General features: G+C 50.2%; 1 protein-coding gene across 1 annotated transcript in view; it reads left to right on the top strand.

Moving 5' to 3' along the window:
• Positions 1 to 19335, top strand: part of LOC147663330 (MAM domain-containing glycosylphosphatidylinositol anchor protein 1-like) — a 258506-nt gene that overhangs the window by 188006 nt on the left and 51165 nt on the right. Inside the window, exon 4 of the mRNA XM_086950517.1 lies at positions 16774 to 16926. Coding sequence (XP_086806643.1) covers positions 16774 to 16926 — 153 coding nt within the window. The remainder of the gene's footprint in view (positions 1 to 16773; positions 16927 to 19335) is intronic.

Raw genomic sequence — 19335 nt, 5'->3', positions numbered from 1 at the left:
ACTCCTCCCTCTCGATGACCAGACAAGTCAACGCCGTCTCATCATCATGCTTCAAAATCCTACGCATGCTCCGAAAGATCTTCCGATGGCTCGCCACCGAAACCAGGAAGACGGTCACACAGGCACTCGTCACCAGCCGACTGGACTACGGAAACACCCTCTATACCGGAACCACAGCCAAACTCCAGAAAAGACTCTAACACATCCAGAACGCCTCCGCACGACTCATCATGGACATCCCCCGACACAGCCACATCTCCGGACACCTGAGAGACCTTCACTGGCTCCCCGTCAGCAAGTGAATCACGTTCCAACTCCTCACCCACGCACACAAGGCCCTCCACGACCTGGGCCCCAGGTACCCCAACAACCGCCTGACCTTCTACACTCCTACCCGCCAGCTACGATCGACCAGCCATGCCCTCGCCGCCGAGCCACGCATCCGAAGATCCACCATGGGAGGAAGATCCTTCTCCTACCTGGCAGCCAAGACTTGGAACTCCCTCCCCATCCACCTCCGCCTGACCCAAGACCACCTCTGCTTCAGGAAGCAACTCAAGACATGGCTGTTCGAGCAGTAGCGGACCCCCCTCCCCCAAGCGCCTTGAGACCCTCTGGGTGAGTAGCGCGCTATACAAATATCCTGATTGATTGATTGATTGATTGCCTGCATGCTCGGGATGTGTAGCGCGCGAAGTTACCCATGAGGTTTGTCCTGCCCGCTCACGTCCCCTTATTTCCGGTCACTACTAACGTGTTCGCGAGTTATTCTGTGCCAGATTGCAGTTTTTGCGTGTTTGGCAACTCGATCTTACCGACAAGCATCCTTGCGCACGCGAAAATGCTATTGAGTGCGCGAGAACTACGCTACGCAGCAGTTTGCGGAGTATTCGACAACTTCGCGTTCTCCGCGGAGCGCGGAGTTGCCGAAACTCCGCAAACTCCGCGAACGGAGCGTAGTTCTTCGCCCAGGGCTAGTTCTTACCTCCATAATATCTAGAGTTACATTTTAGCAAGATATTAGAGGCAGCGTCTGTTGGGAATTTGTTAAAAGAGATTTTTGCTTCAATAAGTGATTTAAGGGAGGTTTCAGATTTGGAAGCGTAATAGGCAAGTTCCAAAGCTTTAATGTCAGCCAACATTTTCTCTGACTTGGCTTCACGGAGTTTCTTTCGCTGAGCCACAAAATTAATATTAAAACCCCTAGAAGCTGCTTTAAAAGAGTCCCAAACCATAACAAAAGGGGAATCAGGGGTATGATTCAATAGGAAAAATTCAGTGGCAAAGGCGTTAAATTCGGTACAGAAAGTGGGTTCCAAAAGCAAAGCATTATTAAAGCGCCATCTGCCAGAATGGGGAGAAAATGGAAGTAGGTCAAGGTCTACAAAAACTGGAGCATGATCAGAAAGCAGAATGGATCCATGTTTCAGAGTGAATAGCGTGCTGTGAGAGGGATTTACTAAGGAAAATATGGTCGATGCGGGATTGGGATTAATGAGGAGGGGAGAAAAAACTATATTCTCTGGTATCTGGGTTGGATATATGATGTTAGCACGCACACTTTTACCACGCATACCATTACCACACATTTTTTACAACGCCATACCTTTACAACGCATAGTGCTTTGGGTGCTGGATAGTGAATAGTTTAATTTACTATTCCAACACCAGTCCCCGTGGACACTAGGGAAGGTTATTGGATAGTAAATTAACCTATTCACTATCCATTCCCTATGTCAGATCGCCCCAAAGCGCTATGCGTTGTAATGGCATGCGTTGTAAAAGATGCGTGGTAATGGTAGTGCGTTGTAAAAAATGCATGCTAAAGGTTGTATACCATCTGGGTTACAGAATCTCCATATATCTACCAAAGCATTGTTTTGAAAAGAATTGACAAATTGAGTATGCATCCTAGAGGGAACAAATTTGACTTTTGGTGTCGGTCAAGGAAAGGGTCAACAACTTGGTTACAATCTCCTCCAAGAAGTATGTAATCCCCGGAGAGGGAGGACAATTTAGTAGAGATAGAAGGCCAAAAGGACCTATCTATCCCAGTAGGAGCATACACATTAAAAAGGGTGATAGGAATATTATCTATTAATAAGGTAACAATAACCCAACGACCCTCAACGTCACATTCATGAGTGATTGAAGAAACATTTAACTTTTTATGCAATAGAATTACAACACCATTCTTCCTGTTTGCCGTAGGAGAGCAAATAACATGACCTTCCCAATAACGCTTAAGCTTTAACGCCTCTTCTTCAGCAAGATGCGTCTCCTGAAGGAGGGCAACATCAGTCTTAAGTCTTGCTAAATGTGAAAGAACCCTTTGTCTCTTAATGGGATTATGTTAGACGGACCGGGAGGGTCGGCCGAGGACAAGGGGAGAGGTCTCCGGGGAGAGCCGTCTCCAGCGATCGTACAGACAAGTAACTTCCCCCCCACAGACGGACACCACACCAGGATAAGGTTCAACGATACTTTATCAGCAATTCTTTAGTTACGGTAAAATTATACAAGGAGGTCTGGACTCAGGGGTCCCCTCGATTCTGGTCTCTGGATTGGGAAAAGGGTAGCGGGACAGTCTTGTTACCAATAGATGAAAATAGCTCTCAATCCTCGAGCTCGGCGTTCTAGATGATCGGGCCGCGGCGGAGCCAGCAGGTCCCGAGATGGATGAAGGAAGCGACGGTCCGCGGCGGAGCCAGCAGGTCCCGATGAAGATGGTGGTTACAAACGGTCCGCGGCCACGCCAGCAGGTCCCGACGACGATGATGATTACGAAGGTTTCGGCAGCGCCAACAGGCAGGACGATGGTTCGCAAGGCAGGGCTACGGCAGCGCCAGTAGTCCGTCAAGGATGAGTTCTTCACTGCGTCTCTCGACTCCAGGATACAACTGCCTTCCTGCTCTGGAGCTGCCCCAGTTATAGGGCTGATCCTCTTTGATGTCCGGACCCTCGCCCTTGGAGGTTGGGGGGTCCGGGATGAAGGGGTCCAGACACCCAGCAGGGGGGTGGAGCCAGCGCCCGGGGAGATGGTGGGCGAGCGGCACCTGGCGAGGGAGAACCATCGACACCTCTTTCTCCCATTGACCTGCCAAGTGGTCCGCTCACCTCCTGGGTGGATGATGGTGCCGGGATGTCTGAGGCCTGGCCAGGCCCAGGGTTGGGGTCGTTCGGGGGCCACGCGGCCTCGTGGCGGAGTGTCCAAGATGGCGCCCAGGCTGGGCGCGCGGGCCAGTGAGAGATCGGGCCCACGAGGTCGATATGTTCAGAGGCAAGGGTCCCGGAGGGGACGGAAAGCGTGAAGTGGTGGTGTGTGACATTGGAGGGACCGGGCTCGGGCCTGGTCGGGCAGAGGGGGAGCGGCCCTTCACGTGGCCTGTCCAACATGCGTCCCCCCCAGCTGAAGGCCGGGAGAGTCACCCATCCTCTTGGGGACTCTCCTCGTCGAGGCGGAAAAACCGGGACAGGCCATCTGCGTTGGCGTGGTCTGGCCCAGGCCGGTGTTCAACAGTGAAGTCCATCCCTTGTAGGGAGATGGACCAACGTAGTAGCTTTGGGTTTTCCCCCCGCATCTGCATCAGCCACTGCAGGGGTCGATGGTCGGTCTGCACCCGGAAGTGTGTGCCAAAGAGGTAGGGCCGGAGTCTTTTGAGGGCCCACACCACGGCGAAGGCCTCCCTCTCGATGGTGCTCCATCGTTGTTCTCGAGGCAGGAGTCGCCTGCTGATGAAGGCCACTGGCTGATCAAGGCCTTCGGTGTTCAATTGAGACAGGACCGCCCCAATGCCGTGGTCGGAGGCATCCGTCTGTACGACGAATTCCCGGCTGTAGTCGGGGGCCTGGAGCACCGCTCGGAGGTGGTGGAGGTGGTCGGACCAGTGGTGGCTGTACACAGCGATGTCGTCTAGGTAGGCGGCGCTGAATCCTTCGAGCCCGGCCAAGACCTGGTTGACTAGCCGCTGAAATGTTGCGGGGGCATTCTTCATGCCGAAGGGCATGACCTTGAAATGATAATGGCCATCAGGAGTGGAAAATGCAGATCGTTCTTGGGCCCGGGGTGTGAGGCCGATCTGCCAGTAGCCCGCCGTCAGGTCGAAAATGCTGAGGTAGCGGGCAGCTCCCATGCGGTCGATTAGTTCATCTGCCCGGGGGATGGGATGTGCGTCTGTTCTGGTGACCGCATTCAAGCCCCGGTAGTCGACGCAGAACCGGAGTTCCGGTGTGGTGCCGGGAGCGGCTGCTTTGGGGACCAGTACTACTGGGCTGGCCCAGGGGCTGTCTGAGGGCTCAATGACCCCGAGGGTGAGCATTTTGGTCACTTCTTCCTGGATGCAAGCCCGTACCCGATCTGGTACGCGGTAGGCCCGGTGGCGGATAGGGGGGCTGTCCCCCGTGTCCACATCGTGCACACACCAGGAGGTGACACCTGGGGTGAGGGAAAACAGGTCGGTGAACTGCAACAGAAGGTCCCGACATTCCTGGCGTTGTTCCAGGGTGAGGGCCTCCGAGAGTCGGACCCCATCCACGGAGCCATCTTTCTCCCGAGTCCGTAGGAGGTCAGGAAGGGGTTCAGAGTCTTCTTCGGCTCCATTGTCTGTGGCCATCAGGAGGCTGAGTTCTGAACGCACAAAGTGGGGTTTCAGCCTATTAGCGTGGAGGACCCGGAGGGGGTTTCGTGAAGATTCCATGTCGATGAGATAGGTGACAGGACCCTTACGTTCGACTACTTTGAAGGGCCCTGTCCACTTGTCTTGCAGGGCGCAGGGCTCGGTGGGGGACATCACCCATACCTGTTGTCCGGGTTCAAACTCGATGGAGGAGGCATTTTGGTCATACCACTTTTTCATGTCCTCTTGACTGGCCTCCAGGTTTGCTTTTGCCAGTTCTCTGAACCGTCGGGTCTGGTTGCGGAGGGTCAGGAGGTATTTGAAGACATCCGGGGGGTTCTTTAGAGGGGGCAATTCCCAGCCTTCCTTGACTAGACTGAGAGGCCCCCGTACGGGGTGTCCATACAACAACTCAAACGGGCTGAAGCCGAGGGACTTCTGGGGGACCTCTCAATATGCGAAGAGGAGGCACGGCAGCAGCACATCCCACTGGCGACGGAGGGGCTCTTCCAACCCCCCAATCATTCCTTTGAGCGTGCGGTTGAACCGCTCAACGAGTCCGTTTCCTTGAGGGTGATAGGGGGTCGTGAATCGGTAGGTGACCCCACACTGTTGCCAGAGGGACTTCATATACTTGGAAATAAAGTTTGTGCCCCTGTCGCTGACGACTTCTCTGGGGAAGCCCACACGGGAGAAGATCCCCATCAGGGCCCGACCGACCACCGGGGCTGTCACAGTTCGCAGGGGAATAGCCTCGGGGTAGCGGGTGGCGTGGTCCACTAGTACTAGGATGAACCGATGTCCTTGTTTTGTACGGGGGTCCAGGGGCCCCACAATGTCTATCCCGACCCTCTCGAACGGGGTGGTGACCACGGGAAATGGTTGCAGGGGGGCTTTTAGTTTGCGGCCGCTCTTTCCACTGGCTTGGCACGTGGGGCAAGATCGGCAATGCTGGAGAACATCATTCCTCATTTTGGGCCAGAAGAAGTGGGTTACTAGGCGGCTGTAGGTTTTATCCTGACCCAGGTGTCCCGCCAGGGGGACATCGTGGGCTAGGTTTAGCAAGAAGTCTCTAAAACGGAGGGGCACCACTAGCACTCGGCTGGCCCCCAACTCCGCGATCCTCTGTTCACTGTATAGCAGATCATTGTCCCAGTAGACCCAATGTGTTCCGGAGGTATCCCCTGCGCTCTGGGCGAGGGCTTGTTGGCGGAGTCCCTCGAGGGAGGGACAGGTCTTTTGCTCTTGGCGAAACTGTTCCTGTGTGGGTCCCCCTTCTTGATGCCACTGGTCGAGGCCAGCGAGGTCCGGAGGTTGAGCTGGTTCTGGGGGGACGGCACGGTCGGTGTCTTCGATTGGGGCGACCGGGGGAGGAGGTGCCGGCCATTCGGGTTCCTCTTGTCGGGGATTGGCACGGGCGGCCATGGACCGGGTGGTGACGCACGCCCAGTCCGGGACGCCCAACATCCCCAGGTGTTCTCTTCGTTCGACGGCTGCCCAGGGCGAGCTTTCAAGGTCATTTCCCAGGAGACAGTCTACGGGAGCATCATCTCGGACCGTTACTTTCAACATGCCGGAGACCCCCCCCCCATTCGAAAGGGACGCAGGCCATCCGACACAGACTTTCTGAGTTATCGGCTGAACGGACAGGGCAGAGAATGTTTGGTATGAACTGTTCTGGGGTCACCAGGTGACAGCGGACGGCTGTTACACTGGCCCCGGTGTCACGGAGGGCTTCGGCCCGGCGTCCATTGATGCTCACCCATTGGCTGTACTTCCGGGTGTTAGCGGGTAGGGGGACCCGCGGGACCATGTCTTTCCCCCTAAGCATGCTAAAGTCATAGCGGCTGGCTCCCATTCTTGATGCTCTTGTTCGTATTCTTCCTGCTCCTCGGAGATCTGTTCTTCCCCTAGGGCAGCAGCGGCCATTTGGCGGGGTCTTGGGCTCTGGGGGCAATTTGGGTCGTTTGCATAGTGGCCAACTCGTTGGCACCGGTGACACGTGACATTGGCTCTGTATCCCGGTCGCGCTGGGGTGCTGCCCCGGTTGGCCGGGGGGGTGGAGCTGGTAGTGGGGGCGACCGGAGCGTTGTCTCTTCCTCGCCCTTGGCCCCCTCCTCCTCCTCGGGGACGGTGCTGACCGTTGTTGTTCCGGTTCTGTTCATAGGATCCATTTCGGCCCACTCTGGTGATTTCCCACCGGTCAGCCTCGGCTGCGAGCTGCCGTGGATCAGTCAATTTGCTGTCGAGGAGGTGCTGCCGGAGCTCAATGAAGCAATTGTTTGATAGATGCTCCCACACCATGAGGTTGAAGAGTTGTTCGTACGTTGTGACATTGCTTCCTTTGATCCAGCCCTCGAAGGCTCGGCTAAAATAGTTCACGTTGTCCACCCAAGTTGTACCCGGGATGCGGGTGCAGTCTCGGAACCTCTGACGGTACATCTCGGGTGTGAGCCCATAGCGGGTGAGGAGGGCCGCTTTCATGTGGTCATAGGAGGTCATCAGATGGTCCGGGAGCTGTAGCAGGGCATCGCGGCCCTCATTGAGGAATCTCCCCCAGAGACCGGCTCCCCAATCGCTTCGATCGATCCGGTGGGCGGTCATAGCGATTTCGTAGGCCTTGAACCATTGCTGGATGTCGTCCTCTCGGAAGTATTCTCGGACGACATCCTTGGGGATGTGTACCTTTTTCTCTGTTGCCCCTGGGTCGCGGGGTTGCTCGGGCACCCCTAATTCTCTGTTCTGCTTGCGTAAGTCTATCTCCGCTAGTTTGCGCTCATGTTCATACGCCAGCCTCTTTTCCTCGAGCTCCCTTTGTCTCTGTTTTTCCTCTCTTTCTTCTCGGAGACGCAGGTGCTCTAAGCTTATTTTTTGTTCGGCCAGTTTTAGTTCAATCTCCATTTTAAGCCGGGCCATTTCTAGTTCGTGTAGTCGTGTTTTCTCTCGTTCCTGGATCTCGTCTTGCGAGAGACCCGTTCTTTGCTCCTCGGGTGCCGTGGTGTTTTTTTCTACTGCTGCGATATTTTGGTCAGTGGTTTCCACGGCCCCGGTTTCTGCCCAGGACTCTAAGGCCTGCTTAAAATCGTCTTTGGTACTTAGACCGGTGGTAGCGATACCTAGTTCGATGCAGAATTGTTTTAGTTCACGATGGCTGTACTCGTTCAATTTCTCCATTTGAAATTTCTCGGTGGATCCGCTTTCTTTAGTTGTCATCGTGATTTCGTCGTGGGTGAGCTACTCTCTGTACGATTATGCGGTGATTCTGATCGCGCCGCTGGCCACCAATGTTAGACGGACCGGGAGGGTCGGCCGAGGACAAGGGGAGAGGTCTCCGGGGAGAGCCGTCTCCAGCGATCGTACAGACAAGTAACTTCCCCCCCACAGACGGACACCACACCAGGATAAGGTTCAACGATACTTTATCAGCAATTCTTTAGTTACGGTAAAATTATACAAGGAGGTCTGGACTCAGGGGTCCCCTCTATTCTGGTCTCTGGATTGGGAAAAGGGTAGCGGGACAGTCTTGTTACCAATAGATGAAAATAGCTCTCAATCCTCGAGCTCGGCGTTCTAGATGATCGGGCCGCGGCGGAGCCAGCAGGTCCCGAGATGGATGAAGGAAGCGACGGTCCGCGGCGGAGCCAGCAGGTCCCGATGAAGATGGTGGTTACAAACGGTCCGCGGCCACGCCAGCAGGTCCCGACGACGATGATGATTACGAAGGTTTCGGCAGCGCCAACAGGCAGGACGATGGTTCGCAAGGCAGGGCTACGGCAGCGCCAGTAGTCCGTCAAGGATGAGTTCTTCACTGCGTCTCTCGACTCCAGGATACAACTGCCTTCCTGCTCTGGAGCTGCCCCAGTTATAGGGCTGATCCTCTTTGATGTCCGGACCCTCGCCCTTGGAGGTTGGGGGGTCCGGGATGAAGGGGTCCAGACACCCAGCAGGGGGGTGGAGCCAGCGCCCGGGGAGATGGTGGGCGAGCGGCACCTGGCGAGGGAGAACCATCGACACCTCTTTCTCCCATTGACCTGCCAAGTGGTCCGCTCACCTCCTGGGTGGATGATGGTGCCGGGATGTCTGAGGCCTGGCCAGGCCCAGGGTTGGGGTCGTTCGGGGGCCACGCGGCCTCGTGGCGGAGTGTCCAAGATGGCGCCCAGGCTGGGCGCGCGGGCCAGTGAGAGATCGGGCCCACGAGGTCGATATGTTCAGAGGCAAGGGTCCCGGGGGGACGGAAAGCGTGAAGTGGTGGTGTGTGACATTGGAGGGACCGGGCTCGGGCCTGGTCGGGCAGAGGGGGAGCGGCCCTTCACGTGGCCTGTCCAACAGATTATTTAATCCTTTAACCTTCCATGTCGTTACACGGAATGGAACAATAGAGAAAAACAACTAGCAACAACAAGCTTATTAATGCAGAAGAAATAAATTAAGGAAATTGAGAAAGAAACTGGTAAATTGATGAAAGGAAAAGATGAAATAGATAATAGAGAAAGACTAAGAAAGGAAAAATAAGTCCAGAAGGCGCAGAAAAGAGAGATAGTGAATAAGAAAAGAAGAAAGAAGGAAGGAGTCAAAGAAAGAAAATCAGAAAAGGAGAAGAGGAGAAAAGGGACAGGGAGAAGAAGAATCAAAAAGACAGTATACGTCCATAGCGAACGACTGTAAGGCATATTTACGAAAACGAAAACACAAACGGAGATGGGGGTGGAGGTGTCGAGGAGATGACGTCGGTAACACCAGGAACGGATGCCAGACCACAAAAACCACATATTCGAAGGGTGGTATACAAACAGGATGGGTACATCGGGAAGGAGGAGAGGAAGAAAGCGACATCTGTAAAGATAAGAGAAGAAAACGGTGTAAATGGATAAGACTTGAGGAAAACATGATAAAGAGTAGAAATAAATGAAGATAAATATACAAGGGGGTAAATGACAACCGTCAAAGAGTCATAGAATACAATGAACAAAGAACGATATCAGAATGGAGTAACACAGAAGATAAAAAGTTCATTCAAGGCGGCCTGGAGACGTCCATGACATCAGAGCTGTGCTGACGAAGGAATTCTTGAAGGACAGCAGGGTCTTCATAGGTGGTAGTTTTGTCCTTATAGGTGACCTTGAAAAGACATGGATGAAGAAGACCATAACGAGCATTGAGAGCTCTGAGTTGCGAGCGCATATCCAGGAACTTTCTCCATCTGTCTGCAGTGGCCTTGGAGACATCTTGAGACAAATAGAGGCGGTGACCTTGCCAAATGATTTGTTTTTTAACTTTTGCAGCTGAGAGAACTTGCAGAAGATCAGTATACTGAAGGAACAGCATGATAACCCCTCTAGGTTTAGAAGAGACTCTAGGACCAAGGCGGTGAGCTCTCTGTATATTGATGGAGGCCAGGGCCGGGGCGTCTAGGACTTTTGAGAGGAAAGTTTGAAAGAAGATAGTAGGGTTGGGCCCCTCCGTTAGTTCAGGAAGTCCGTAAAGGCAAAGGTTGTTCCTACGGTTCCTATTTTCCAAATCCTCTGTTTTTTTTTAAGGAGAAGAACCTCAGCCTCCAATGAAGAGATACGAGAACAGGAGGAGTGAAGTGATTCTGAAGACTGTTCCAGAAGGAGAACACGGGAATCTAGAGAAGTCCATTTGTCTTGCATAGCCTGCATGTTCTGAGTGGTAGCCTCCATGAAGGATTTGAGAGCACGAATTTCCTCTAAAATAATATCCATGGACGAAGGAGAGGAGCCATTATCGGGAGAAGGTGGATCTTTCTTGAGACGCTTGGAAGATACTAAAGCAGAGGGCGTTTTCCCGCCATTCTGAGTCTTGGGGATGGCCCCAGTTGGTGCATCAGACTTCGACATTGTGGCTGTGTCGAAATCCTGAAGAGGAGAGTCAGAGTCTGAACCAGATGGTAACTTAGTTAATGTAGTAAGTTTCAAGTTGCGAAGTTTCCCCATAGAAGATGATATCAACACAGCAGTGAAATGAGACAGGAAGCGCCTGAATGAAAATGATAGTTCCGTTTGATCAGCAAGGAACGTGAGCGGGGCAAACTGGAAGTAAGCACCCCAATGCAGGGCTCAAAAGGACAAAAGTGACTCAGCCGCTATCTCAACAAGTCTTACTATTATGCGGAAAGCACTGCAGCCCAGAAGAAAATCTGGGGGAAGCAAAAAGACATGAAAGCGCCTGCCATATCAGCCACCCTGTGACACCAGGAGAAAAATTAATGGTATAAATTCAATACATGAGTGGAAATTCCAGAAAACATGTAGTCAAATTGGCAAGAGCAGGAACAAATGATGAGAGGAAGGATGACAGGGCTGCGTGAAATTCGGTTGAGGTGAAGAAAAGTTCAAAAGCACACAAGTATAGGTACATGTAGAAGCGCAAATCATCATTTAACACTGGAACATAGGTAGGAGGTCCAAGCCAAAGAGACCAAGAGAGAGCTGCATTGGTAAGACACAAGGCGTCAGCGCGTCACAAAATGGCGGTTGTCGAAGCATGTGTAGATTTGACGTCAAAAGAGGAGAAAATGAGGCACATACCACACAGCCACCAGCCTGGGAGACATGCCGCTAGAAGAAATGCGCTGTTTCAATCAAATAGGAGGTTGAGAAGCATGCGGAAGAACGCTGTCATAGCAGGCAGGAAAGTGCACGACGCTCTCAAAATGGCGGTCGGAGCAAAGCCTCCAGCCGGAACGAGCAACTCCGTCAAAACGGCATGAAAAGGCACGGGAGTGAGGGTGCTGGGCTCACCTCACATTCCGGTGACAGATGAAGTGTATGACTGGGCTCAGTTGTTTGAAAGAACGCCGTAAATTGCGTTCAAAGAAGGGTCGGCTCCGGAGCTCCGGTTTCAAGCCGCCATCTGCGTCAGCGCGCAAGCCACGCCCCGTGTCTTTCCAATGCTAATCCTGCTTGTTTTGGATTTGATGGCTGGCGGTGCATTTAAGTTGCTCTCCTGCGGTGAACTACATTTTCCAAACTCTTTTCTCCCTCAAAAACTCAGCGGTAAACTTATTTTGGTTGCAGTCATGCACACAGTAAGGATTGTTTATCCTATTATTTTCCATTTTTTCATTTGCTCAATCTTAAAACGGGACAGGGCGCTTTGGAATTTTTCTTTAATTCTGTCCGGAATACAAATATAACACAAATGAAATGCTTGGTGTGATATGTAACATTTATACCAGTATTCGCTAATCTCGTCAAACACCAATTTACTTAAATCACAGCTGTGTTGTGTAACCTGACCACAGTCACACAATCATTTACCACATTCAGGTATTCCCATAGTGAACAACGGAAAGACAAGACAGACTGTTTGCTGAACGCACCAGTGATCCGGAATTACCAGAGTACCGGCTAGAAGAAACCCATGCAGTGAATGCGTTGCTAATGTAATACATGAGGGCTAAGTGACTATAAAATGCAGATCCTGTTTCCAGTGCCAAAATAATTACCCACAGCAGTTACATGTCTATTTTCCTCCAAAAGAGCTCTTTGACCCTGAAAATAAAGGTCATGTGGATTATGATAAATATGTATGAAGCATATGCAATATCTTAATTGGCAATTTGTCATGGGAAATCATGGAGGTCGATATTAAAAAACAAAAAGCTTCTAACGTAATCTTATAATGACATAGAGGCTGGGCATTAGTGAAAATAGGATGGTGGATATTAATAGTAACAAGTAAACTTTAAACCATTAAAATATGGCACATTTCCTTCAGACTGTTTTTATTTCTTAGAAAAAAGACAGTGCAGTAAAGTGAAACTTGCAGGGCATGAACTGTACAGACCGAGAACATAAACAAAGCTCATATTTGTTCTACATCTTGGGAAGACCTTAGTTTGAGATCTGGGGCCATCAGTCTTTTCCCATAGGCTGACATGGCACCTCTCCTTGTTTAGCAGTAGGATGGACCACAAATGTTTTCAGATCTTCTCTTTTTTTACATTTGTCATCCAAAAATATCCCTCTTTCCCAGGGGCGGCTGCTCCACAAGGGCGGAGGAGCATCGACCCACTTCTTTCTCACAGTGGGAGAAAGCCATAACATAAAATGGTAATAACTAAAAGTTACTATCATTTTATGTTTCCTTTGCACACTGCGGGGGGGGGGGCGGGGCTGCTCTGCTCTTTGAGCAGGGCAGGGGAGGGTGGTATGCCCACTCCTGAGTGCGCAAAGACTGTTTGGTCAGCCCTCTCGGGCCATCCAAACCAGTTGTGCGCACTTTTCTGTTCTCGATGCAGGCCGCTGAGCAGCCTGCATGGAGAACATGGCCACACCATTAGCCCCTGTCTGGGCAGCGTCCCAACTAATCACAACAGTGCTTGCAGCATTGTGATTGGCTTAGGGGAGGGGGCATGGCTGCCTTCTTTCTGTTCCTGGAGAGCAGGAGCCGAGAAGAAGCGGGACCCGGCGGAAAGGTACGTTTAATTTATACATTTTTTTTAAATTTCCCTGCAAAACAAGCCCCCACGACACCCCCCTGCGAGGTCCCCTTCCCCACGACCCCTAGCACCCGCCCCCCAACAGCAAGCAATGCCGGCCGCTACTGCTCTTTCCAATGCAAGTTAGTTGTTATAGTAACAAATATTTATATAGCGTTGTATTACCAGTAATATGGTCTAATGGCAACACAAAGCAATTGACATCTTTGTTATTATAACATAATATCGATTTGTATTGCAAAGATCGATTTTTAGAAGGCAAAAGTATTTAAAAAATGGAGAAACAGCAGTATTACAAATTCATTTCCCATTTTTCTGCTGAAAAATATGCAGAATCTAAGTTCTTGAGTGTTATCAAATGTTGGCATATTCAATTAGCCATTTCTTTACGTACATTCCTCTCAATGGTTTCCTTTCGAGGTGAATGAATGAGTTAGGGACGAAAAAACTTTTTGACAAAAATAAGTTAATCTTTCAATGTTTATTTGTGCCTAAGGGTCAAAACCATGCTTGACCCAAAAAATCCTTCGAACTACACCACTGTGATTCAAATACGAGCATCAGTTGAAGTGTTATTGCCTTCTCAGTTTCATACATTTGATTTAACTGTGCTTAATTGTATTCAATGTGCTTTGTGTGCGTTTTACTTTATGTCTTCAAAACAATAATACTTCACTCAAAATATTCTGCAAAGTTAGTTAAGAAATTATGCAAATATTTTCTGCATAGATAATTTTTGTAGTTGTTATTTAGGCTCACAAAAAATACTTAACATTGTGATGTATAAGATCACTTACTGAAATATAACCATCCGCGCCCTAACCCAAAAATAAGACTTATCTTAAGAACCGTTCATACCAACTGGACTTTTTGTTTGCATAAGAGTCTTCATCTATTGTTTTCAATGCATTTCTTTAAATGTAAACACTGCATGTTACACGAACTATTGGCATTGTGAATAACAATCCCTTTTATTTATGTTTTACAAAACCTTCATGCAGTGCGTACACACACACTTTATACTTATAGTCGTTGCTTATGAAAAGCAACGCTAGCAATAACTGCGCCTCTTTTACTGCCAGCTTTGCTTCTCATAAGTAGAGACTATAAGTACAAAGTGTGTGTATGTTTGCATGTTGTCAAAACACATAAATAAAAGGCATTGTCATTTACAATACCAATAGCTCAGACTCTAGCAAATGCGAGACCTATTGCATTGCAAATGCTTGTTTGATTGTGCAGTGCAAATTTGCTTATCCAGATTGGCAGACTCTAGTGCATGGATGAAGCTGCCTTGAGGAAGCCTTTGTTAAGGTGAAACGCTTTGGCTGTGCTTATGTTTTTCAATGGAGAACCCAAGGCACTATGCAGTGCAGACCAGGGCACCCAATGAAAGGTGCACTGCAGTGCAGATCAGGACACTCTATGAAAGGTGCACTGCAGATGAAACAGTACACTGGATGAAAGGTGCACTACAGTGCAAACCAGGATACTCAATGAAAGGCACAATGTGGTGCAGACCAGAGCACTCAATGAAAGGTGTACTGCAGAGGAAACAACAGACTGTATGAAAGGTGCACTGCAGTGCAGACCAGGATACCCAATGAAAGGTGCACTGCAGTGCAGACCAAGGCACCCAATGAAAGGTGCACTGCAGAGGAAACAGGACACTGTATGAAAGGTGCACTGCAGTGCAAACCAGGATACTCAATGAAAGGCACAATGTGGTGCAGACCAGGGCACCCAATGAAAGGTGCACTGCAGTGCAGACCAGGACACTCTATGACAGGTACAATGCATTGCAGACCAGGGCACACAATGAAAGGTGTACTGCAGAGGAAACAGGACACTGTATGAAAGGTGCACTGCAGTGCAGACCAGGATACCCAATGAAAGGCGCACTGCAGTGCAGACCAGGATACTCAATGAAAGGCACAATGTGGTGCAGACCAGGGCACCCAATGAAAGGTGCACTGCAGCGCAGACCAAGGCACACAATGAAAGGTGCACTGCAGAGGAAACAACAGACTGTATGAAAGGTGCACTGCAGTGCAGACCAGGATACCCAATGAAAGGTGCACTGCAGTGCAGACCAGGATACCCAATGAAAGATGCACTGCAGTGCAAACTAGGGCACCCAGTGAAAGGTGCACTGCAGAGGAAAAGGGACACTGTATGAAAGTGCACTGCAGTGTGGACCAGGACACTCAGTGAAAGGCACAATTTAGTGCAAACCAAGGCACCCAATGAAAGGTGCACTGCAGTGCAGACCAAGGTACACAATGAAAGGTGCACTGCAGAGGAAACAAGACTCTGTATGAAAGGTGCACTGCAGTGCAGACCAGGATACCCAATGAAAGGCACAATGTGGTGCAGACCAGGGCACCCAATGAAGGTGCACTGCAGCGCAGACCAAGGCACACAATGAAAGGTGCACTGCAGAGAAAACAGGACACTGTATGAAAGGTGCACTGCAGTGCAGACCATGACATTCAATGAAAGGCACAATGTAGTGCAGACCAGGGCACTCAATGAAAGGCGCACTGCAGTGCAGACCAAGGCACACAATGAAAGGTGCACTGCAGAGGAAACAAGACTCTGTATGAAAGGTGCACTGCAGTGCAGACCAGGGCACCCAATGAAGGTGCACTGCAGTGCAGACCAAGGCACACAATGAAAGGTGCACTGCAGAGGAAACAGGACACTGTATGAAAGGTGCACTGCAGTGCAGACCATGACATTCAATGAAAGGCACAATGTAGTGCAGACCAGGGCACCCAATGAAAGGCGCACTGCAGTGCAGACCAAGGCACACAATGAAAGGTGCACTGCAGAGGAAACAAGACTCTGTATGAAAGGTGCACTGCAGTGCAGACCAGGGCACCCAATGAAAGGTGCACTGCAGTGCAGACCAAGGCACACAATGAAAGGTGCACTGCAGCGCAGACCAAGGCACACAATGAAAGGTGCACTGCAGCGGAAACAGGACACTGTATGAAAGTGCACTGCAGTGTGGACCAGGACACTCAATGAAAGGCACAATGAATTGCAGACATGGGCACCCAATGAAAGGCACACTAAAAGCTGACCAGCACACTCAATGAAAGGTGCACCGCAGCACAGACAGGGACAGCGGGCCCAGTCTGTAGTTTGGCGTCAGATGTTATCATTATAACAGATGAGGGAAGAGAAGTTGTGTTAGTAAAAGGCTCCACCTATGAGAAGGCTGAGAGACACAGAGAGCTGTTTGCACAGAGCTTTTGCCTTAGGATGACTCCTAAAAACACCCACCAACCTAGCTTTCGTGGACAATACATTTAGTATGAATGTGTCCCAGAGCACGCAAGATGTTGCAGGGTGAACCACTGTCACCCTAAGGCTGAGCCGGGGAGTCCGTTCCGATAAGGATGCATACAAGTATGGCACCTCAAAAACCTACAGCATGGTCACTGCAAAGAACACAGACAGACCTCTTCATGTTACTGTCTCTGGACTCTTCTGAGTATAGGCTGTGATTTAGCAGCAACCGCCCCCAGTAGCATTCCATAGTAGTTCACTGGCTACTGGTGACTGAAGAACTGAGATGGGGCAATGGGGGGGCAGGACCCACAGTGAGTGAGTGTGATATGATGAACCCTTGTTCAGGAGCCCTTAGAGCAGCACTGACAACCTTGTTTTTTTTAACTCTCTTAGATAACACCTGCCGCTTTGAAGACGAGAAGATTTGTGGATTTGCTCAGGATCAGATGGACAATTTTGACTGGACCCGCCAGAACGCCTTGACCCAGAACCCCAAGCGGTCAGCCAACACAGGCCCAGCCACCGACTTCAGCCAGACACTCGAAGGTATGGATTCATTTTGTTGTGTTGTTGGTAAAATTGCTTCTTCCTCCCCTGATGCGTCGTGTGACATGCCAGGTCCTGAAGAATGACGTGTCATAGTCGCGAGGTCTGTTGTAGGTCTGAAGGCGCAACCTCCCAGAGGCTGAGTCACAGGCCCCCAGGGACCAGCAGGCAACAACCTGCATCTTAAGGACATGAAGACACAAACATGGACACAGGCACAAACACATCAAGGCACCTGGAGGTTGATCTGTCCAAGGGCTTTACCTATTCTGTGTCTATGGAAAAAGAAGTTGATGGACTGGGGCCTTCAATCCACTGGGGAGAACAGAGCCTCCCCAGGGGGTCAGTGAACACATCGAAAAAGTGTCAACACGAGTACACCCACCTAGATTAGTGGAAGGTCACCAACCCGCCCTCCATTCGGAGACTTCACCTTTGGGAATCCGGTCTCCTGAAGACAGTATCCACTTCTGCAGCTCTAACAACACCAAGAGGACAAGGAACTGGTGACTGTTATTCTATAAAGCATGGAACACAAACATGCTGTTTATTATGTAGCTATGCGACTTGGAGGACTCCGCGTGCACACTGATGCCGTCAAGGAGAGACTGAGCTTCCCCCACAGAAGAGGACTGCTTCAGATGTTATATCAGTCATCGGCCTCACTTTTAAGGGTCTTCTCCCTGACAAGCTTCTGGTTAGGAAGTCACTGGAGGTTCAATGCTAGGGCGAAATGTGGCGTGTGGCAGTTAGGTTGAAGGTGCTGGACCAGTTAAGTATTTGCCGGCATGAACGAGTACTCAGTTCTCAACGAGGAGCGGAACTATATATATATAGCCTCATTGCCCGCTGCCGAGGGCTAAACATGTTGTTAAAGGCCCTGAACCCGAGTTATAGGCCTGAGCCACATGCGAGGGCCTATAACAAGGGAGAGGGCCTTTAACATCGATATAGCCCAAGGCAGAAGGGCGAAAAGGCTATTAGAACATTTCACCCACTGAGGGTAGAATGTTCTAAATTAAAAAGGGAGAAACAAAAAGACAAATATTGGAAGGTGGCAGCGGAAGGCTCATACTAGCCATTATAGGCCTGGAACTACTCAATGGAGCTCTCAACCTTCCAATGTACTAATAATAGGTATATTTAACCCCTTCCCTCCTATTCAAGGAGGTCAAGTAATGCACTAGAGTTTTTGATGGCAGTGGTGCATGTGTGGGAATGAAACAACTGTGATGATGATGCAACCTGATGTTGTGCATCGGATTGTGCAAATGAGGGACCTTGTAGGGTTTATTGCCTGATATCTTAGTACTTCGGGTCATTCCGGTGTATGACATCTCTAGCTAGCCCTAGCTTCAGTCGTAATTGTGGTTCAGCCAATTGTGGTTTGTGCTTGGCTTGAGCGATACTATTCTTTATCAGATGTCGGCCTCAGCTGATGACTTCCAATCTTCCTGTAGCAGTGAGGTGTAAACAATGGTCTGCATAATGTGGAGCAGCGGGTGCAAGTGGAAGGATACGCGAGCTGTCAGCAGGTATTGCGGGCAGCATGGGCATGGGTGCCGCAATGCATGCCATCCTGACGGAGACCTGCATGCATGGTTCTTGCATTGTCTGAGTCAAGCGCGGTGCTCCAATCCAATTCACTCAGTGCACTGCGATCCTACGCTAAGATCGAAAGGAGACTGACTGCTCGTTCTCCAGAAACAGGCATCACAGATGGTGGCGTAAGGGTCAATGGTGGCCAGGTTTTTAATTTTCACCTATTATGTTGCCAAGGTGCTGTGTGTGAGAATGGTGGCTACTTTATTTATTTTCATTGGTTGACTCTTCATGCTGTTCCAATGGTGGAGCTGGGGGTGGCACCTCCAGCTGTAACTGGAGGGCTTGGTGTGGCCTGAAGTGGAGTTTCTGTTCTGGAATAGTTCACGCCATTGACCCTAGTGCTGCTTGAGACTCGACGGTTGGCCCTTTTACAACGGGTTTACTGTCCACCTGGCTCAGCTCTATTCTCACCAATGGAAGGAAGGTCCTGATGCGTCAACTCATAGACACAGAAGAGGTAAAGCCCTTCGATACATTAACCCTCAGGTCACTTTACGGCATTGTCGGTGGCCAAAAGGCCTTAGAATTTGCTGGAGAGGTTTGAGCTCACAGATATATGACATGAGTCCATTAGAGACAAATTAATGGTATTCACGTCAAATCATAAGGTTCAGGATGAAAGAAAAGCAGAAAAGAAATCCACCTTTGACAGAAGTTCATGAGTTTGAAAATAAGAGGAATGATGATGCGACTGGTGGTGTGCACGATGTGAGGTCATTATAAATCATGGAAGTTAGTTACATTATGGTGAAACTGTAAATAAAGTGACATTTTCAACATGATCAAGTGCAAATTGCCAATTTT

This window comes from Lissotriton vulgaris, unplaced genomic scaffold, assembly GCF_964263255.1.
Source record: "Lissotriton vulgaris unplaced genomic scaffold, aLisVul1.2 SCAFFOLD_2772, whole genome shotgun sequence".
Taxonomy (NCBI): Eukaryota; Metazoa; Chordata; class Amphibia; order Caudata; family Salamandridae; genus Lissotriton; species Lissotriton vulgaris.
Note: the sequence above shows the minus strand (reverse complement) of the source record. Positions and strands in the feature narration are given on the sequence as shown.